At 40.1% G+C, this 6495-nt stretch overlaps 1 protein-coding gene and 1 long non-coding RNA gene across 2 annotated transcripts; both read left to right on the top strand.

Annotated features, from left to right (window-relative positions):
• The first annotated feature begins 419 nt into the window (after positions 1 to 419).
• Positions 420 to 2523, top strand: LOC133790171 (uncharacterized). Its single transcript, XR_009873940.1, has 4 exons — positions 420 to 548; positions 629 to 703; positions 1173 to 1234; positions 1951 to 2523. It is a non-coding gene; the product is annotated as an uncharacterized LOC133790171 (long non-coding RNA).
• A 954-nt stretch (positions 2524 to 3477) lies between these two features.
• Positions 3478 to 4594, top strand: LOC133790170 (uncharacterized). The gene is made up of 2 exons (XM_062227704.1): positions 3478 to 3954; positions 4054 to 4594. Exons 1-2 carry the CDS (start codon positions 3487 to 3489, stop codon positions 4156 to 4158), a joined length of 573 nt encoding a protein of 190 aa, XP_062083688.1. The 5' UTR covers positions 3478 to 3486; the 3' UTR covers positions 4159 to 4594.
• Positions 4595 to 6495: the final 1901 nt, after the last annotated feature.

Here is a 6495-nt window from a genome sequence, read left to right as displayed (position 1 = left end):
ACTAGTATTTCGGTGTAAAATTGAGTATTTATGGATTTACCAAATGTAATCGAGGTAGGATTAAGGTCTCATTGATGATGTAAAAATGGTTTTAGAACCATTAGATCAATTCTTGATGGGAGGTATACATAATCAGTGGTATGGATGCAAAGTCAAAACGAGCTTAGCATAAGTGCGCTACGCTCGATCGGGTAAGCATAACTATTGGGTATGAAGTCATATGGACCTAAGGTTTGGTGTGAGTGTTTTACACATAAGGATAATAGGCCTAGCAGATGATTAAGTCGAAATTATTGAAGTGATAAGGTTTTCATAAGTCAAAAGGTGAAATGATGAGATGAAAGGTGTCAACTTTTGACAATAAGGCTAAATCATTGAAAATAAGGAATTTTCATCAAACCTTATCACTTTGCACGACCATTATTCTGAAAAACAGAGAGAAAAGAAAACCAAAAACCATTTCTTGGCTGGTTTGAAGAAATTCTAAGGAGATCCAAGTGAAAGCAAAGCCAAAGAAGTAGATTAAGCTTAGTTCTAGCCTTTTTATGGTAAGTTCTTGTACTTGGAAGTTAAACTATGTTTTTGAATTTTTCTGAGAACTTATATATGGTGTTTTATCCTTTTTAAGATATTTCTTGGGGTTTCCAAGTGGTTTGAGGTTTAGAAAAGCTTGAAGAGATTGTTTTCGCCGAAAAGTTGCTCGGTAAGTGAAATTTTGTGTTTTATGAGGTTTTTGGGGTTCTTGGAGTACAAGAAGATTTTTGGTTATTTGATTGAGTTTATAAGAGAGTATATATGTTTATAAATGTTTGAGTATATGTGGAGACTCATTTAATTTGGGTGATGATCTAGGAGATAAGAATTTTATCAAAATCGGTATATGATAACATTATGATGAATCATGTTGGTATTTGGGATATATGGTTATGGCAGGTTAATTGATGTTGATTATTGGTGTATATTGATATTTGAGGATAGCTAAAATTAAGGGGAAACTCTGTCAAAATTTCCCCAAATGTCTAAGATAAATCTAATGCTCGATCTAGGTGGTTTAAGGCATTTTAGGCATGTTTTGGGTATGAAATTTGATATGAAGTCTTATGGGTATTTTTTAAATGAGAGTTCAATGTATTACTGCCATCATTATGATGAGAAATCCATGCTATTGTCAGGATAAGCACATCAATACCTAAGACATCACTTGTTACACGGTGAAATATATTGTGGACAAAATGTAAGTAAAGTACTCAACTGCAACACAAGAATTATGTGTTATGTGAAAGTATGCATTATATGAATATTTTGTGAGTAAGTGGTATTAACATACAGTGACACTTCATCATAAATTTGTATGCATGGCATAATAGTGATATGGTAAATTATTATATGATATAAGACCATGCATGATATTATGATGATTAATTATATAATGCCTTTGCAAGTTTTGTGCAACATAAAAGAAAGTTGTAATAAGAAGTTTAAGTTCAGTGCCACTGTTTTGAAAAGGCAAATGAAAGTGTTAATAAGTGTAAACGGATGCCTATAGTAGGCTTATAGTGGCTGCCCAATAATTTGGGCTAGGTTTATTGAACCAATTATATTGTTTGCCATATTTCCGTTTTTATTCTCCTCCATATGAGTTATTGTTATATGTATTGACACCACAGTGTGTGGCCGCCTTAACTCTTGAGCCTGACGGGGCAACGATGGAATAAGGTTTTTAATGTGCCCTACTGTGGTGAAGGCTAGCCGGAGGAGAACCCATGGGATTTTGTATTATATGTGTAACAAGCCCTGCAGGCATTGACCAATTCAAACAGTGTGCACAATATTAAGGGGCCCAAAATTTAAAAAGAAGTTGTATATGTCCATTGATATTGGGTAATCATTAGCATTGCATGCATTACTTTGCTTACTGAGCTTTAGGCTCACAGTTGTCTTGTGTTGCAGGTAGAGAAAGAAATATGTGAATGATATGAGGAGAACTGAAGCATGGTCCTGACCCTGATTTGTACATATGAACACATCGACCTTTTTGTGGGTTATTTCAGTTATCAGTGAGATGTTTGTAATAAAGTGTGAAGTTATGTTTTGAAAATAAATTGGGTTATTTAATACTTATGTATAATATGTTTGAGACACACTTTATGTTTAATGTAAATAAGGTGAAATAAGTTTTCAAGTTTTAAAAAAAAAAAAAAAAAAAAAAAAATATGTCCAGACTTCCGCAGAAATAAATTATGATATAGTTTTAAAACGTAACACCTCAAATATGGTTTTTAACTAAAATAAGTGAGGGTGTTACAGAGATATCTGTTCTTGAAACAGGAGTGGGAGGTCCCCACTCCAGCAGATATCTTATACTTCTTCTGCCTCAAAGCCAGCCCGGAGCAGCGGGGGCGAGGTGACGGGTTCTATTACTTAACCCGGTTTCCTAATACAGCTGCGGTCATCGAGCTGCCCAGCCACCCCAATGACTTCAAAGACCAGTTCTTTATGTCCAAGGGGTTTCGCAACTGCGACCTGCACTACTTCAACCATCCTCGTAAGTATCTTTCATCCTTAGCTCGTAAGTTAAGTATCGGCTAGCTCCTTCTGTATCCATTTCTGACTTAGAATAATTCTGCAGCTATCTTCGCGAGGACAGAGAAGTCTGTGATCCTCGGGAGCCAGTACGAGACACTGGCGGGCTTGCCCCCCAGTGAAAAGGACTATCGCCAGCTCGTGACGGACGAGACGATGCTGGCCTGCAAGCTGATCAGACTTTGAACCTGAGGAGGCCCCAGGTGCCTCCCCCAGCTCGCGAGATGAGGCCTATCCCCGTGGAGGAGACCGCGGGGGATGAGGATGAGGAGGACGAGGAAGCGAGCGCTGGAGGTCGCCCAAAGAACGGACGAGGAGAGGATCCGGTCCAGAGCAGCTGCAGGTCCCTCCGGCCAAGGTAACCCATATATGTTTAGGAACTTAGACAGGGCCACTGCAGACCCCGGGCTAGCTAGGTTCAATCCCAAACAGCTCGTCCAACGCCATCGAAGTGACCCAGACTTTGATGAAACCCTACTCCAATGCGTCGACCAGCTCGTGTTGGATTATGAAAGTAGTCGCCCTAGGGGTACCATAGTTGTAGACAACACAATAGCCTTTAGGTCGGTCCTGTTCGAGGAGTATGGGACCAACCTTCGGTCATGGCCATCACTCCGGGAGGGTGTCGTAGCTCCGGGTCTTAGGCAATACGTAGAAGAGTCTAGTCCTGAGACAGCCTCGGATCCAGAACCTGCGCCAGCTCGAGAAGTAATTGTCTTAGATTCCCTCGCAGAAGTTCCGGGGCCGATGGTCGTGACCATAGATTCCTCTTCTAGCTCGGGGGGTAGGATTCCCTTTAGTATATACATATATATACTTGAGTTTCTCTTTTTTCCCCCTTTTTTTTGTTTTTGCATGACTGTTTACTGATATATTGATGTTGTCTTTGTTTTTCCAGAGGAGATGTCTCAGCCCGGGGGAAAAAATCTGCGAGCTATGTTCACCGGAGGGAACTCCTCAGCTGGGGCCTCTGGGCCCAAAATGAAGAAGCTCCGGGTGGCGAAGAAAGCCGCTGGGACCCCAACCAAGTCCCCTGCAAAGGGGAAAGAGCAACCCCCAGCTGCCCAGGCCGAGGAAACTACACCTCGAGCTGCAGTGGAGAACATGCCCCCACCCCCTCCGCGAGCTCCGGCCTTTGTCCAGGACACAGGGGCGGAGCTCGGGGCCTCGGCAACTGCGCCCCCCGAGGTGCGTATCCTGGTGGACCCCCAGGACCTGGAGAAGATTCCAGATGTCTTTCGGGGGACGGTGTATGAGACGGCGAGCTATGTCGTCAGCCACTTTTACTGCTTCAATGAGAGAGAGCTGCGGGCCATCGAAACAAGGAGCCCGGTGGGCGTAATGGAATCTTCATTGGGCATGGCCCTAACGGTAAGCTGACCTTACCCTTCCATGATTTTTGATTGTCATGCCTTGCCCTGTTTTTCCTTTTTTTTTTTTTCTAAGGCAGTTGCCTCTCCGTTTTTGCAGAGCGTCTTGGCCCTTCACCGGAGCATAGCCAGGACCAAGGCCCAGCTTGAGGATATGAGGGGCGAGCATCAGGCGGTTGTGGCCACCCATCAAACTTCCTTGTAGATGGCCTAACAGAAAGAAAAAGAGGCCAAGGATGCCCTGGCGGCCGTGCAGGCCGAGCTGGAAGAAGCCCGTCCCAAGCTTCAAGAGGTCGAGGCTACCAAAGCCGCCCTTGCTGCCGCACTGGTCGAGCTAGACTCTGCGAAGGCCGGGGCCGAGGAGGCCAAGGCCGCCTTGGAAACGGAGAAAGTAGCTTCCAGCACCGCCATGGAGGACATGCTCTACCACTGCTGGGCCTATAACTCGGATGGCGACTTCTCCTTCTTAGGAGCGGACGGGGAGGTCTTCCTGGAGGGGTTCAAAGCTCACCTCCAGCAAGAGGCACCTTCTGAAACCGGGGAGGCATCCATTGTAGCCAAGCAGGAGGGCGAGACGGCGACCTCCACGGGGCAGCCTGGTGGAGCTTAGGGCCTTTCTTTTTCGCACCCATTCCTTTAATATTTTCATTTTTTTTGTGTAACTTTGCATGAGGTTTTTCGACCTCGAGACAATCGGTTTTTATCAATTTTTGCCTTTGATTGGTTTATTTTCTTTTGCCTTTACGCATTTTAGTTACTATTTTGAAAAACTTAGTTCGCGTTAATTTTTATCAATATCTCGTGCTCTTTAAGAAAAACAACGATCTATCAATTTAAATTAACTTCTAAGTTTTATGACCTGGTTATGTCCAGGAACTTAGTTTGAAAACTTAGTTCGCGTTAATTTTTATCAATATCTCGTGCTCTTTAAGAAAAACAACGATCAATCGATTTAAATTAACTTCTAAGTTTTATGACCTGGTTATGTCCAGGAACTTAATTTGAAAACTTAGTTCGCGTTAATTTTTATCAATATCTCGTGCTCTTTAAGAAAAACAAAGATCAATTGATTTAAATTAACTTCTAAGTTTTATGACCTGGTTATGTCCAGGAACTTAATTTGAAAACTTAGTTCGCGTTAATTTTTATCAATATCTCGTGCTCTTTAAGAAAAACAACGATCAATCGATTTAAATTAACTTCTAAGTTTTATGACCTGGTTATGTCCAGGAACTTAGTTTGAAAACTTAGTTCGCGTTAATTTTTATCAATATCTCGTGTTCTTTAAGAAAAACAACGATCAATCGATTTAAATTAACTTCTAAGTTTTAAAACCTGGTTATATCCAGGGTAGAGTTTAGTTCGCGTTAATCCTTTATCAATATCTCGCGTTTTTTAAGAAAAACAGCGATCAATCAATTTGAATTAACTTCTAAGTCTTTAAGGCGACCTGGTTATATCCAGGCACCATATGCCCCCCAAGTAACTAGGAAAGGGTCTTTCGTGGTTACTTTAGATTACACTTGTAAACATGTACAATCATAAATGAAAAGTTAATTCTCATTGTTTAATACATAAAAAATGGCCTTTTAGGTATTACAAGGGGGTCATTGATAATATCTCTTCAAATGGATGGCGTTCCAAGTTCGTGGGACTGCCCTTCCATCAAGCCGAGCTAATTTGTAAGTTCCCTCCTTAATGACCTCGATGACTTGATATGGCCCTTCCCAGTTCGGTCCAAATACTCCATCTTGGGGATCCTTACCGGCTAAGAAAACCCTCCTGAGGACCAGGTCGCCAATGCTAAAGGCGCGCTTTTTGACTTTTGAGTTGAAATAACGAGTGATTTTTGGCTGGTAATGTGCGAGCTGGAGTTGCGAATCTTCTTGTCTGTAATATCCACGTAACTCAGTTACTTGTTTGCTATTTACTTATGACAAGTTCATTAGTAGTGTTAATTTAAAATAATACTTTTAGTTGTGGTATTATTTTAATTAATTTTAGAAAAGTGAGATGATTGCATAGAATTCTAGCTTGTTAGATAAATTGCTTTCAAGTTATGTCTAGTAAAAAAAAAAAATGAAAATGGGTGAATAAATTATGAAGAATAGAATTTAAGTTTTATTTAGTTGTTAGCAATTTTCCAATTATATAATGTTAGTCACCACGTTAGTTTAAAGTAATATATACTTTGAAATTGAAAAATAGAACTTTATTTTGAATAGATGATAGCATGATATTGTTATTAAGATATTTAAGTATTTAACTTGGTCAAATGTGGCAACTAAAGTAATAACGATGAATTAAGTAATTGATGATATAAGTAGTAGAAAATTTCGGTCTGTTAAGACCATTGTTTTAGGTTGGTATATTGTTAAATTAAATAAAAGATATTTGTTAGTATTATATAGAGAGAGTTCGGTGAGTAGGGGCTATTAAGAAAGATTTTATATGTACTTAAAAGAAAGAATATTATTTAAATGTTTATATTATGATTTTATATTATAGGCTTAATAATAATCTGGTAGAGATAGATATATTA

This window comes from Humulus lupulus, chromosome 7, assembly GCF_963169125.1.
Source record: "Humulus lupulus chromosome 7, drHumLupu1.1, whole genome shotgun sequence".
Classification (NCBI taxonomy): domain Eukaryota; kingdom Viridiplantae; phylum Streptophyta; class Magnoliopsida; order Rosales; family Cannabaceae; genus Humulus; species Humulus lupulus.
Note: the sequence above shows the minus strand (reverse complement) of the source record. Positions and strands in the feature narration are given on the sequence as shown.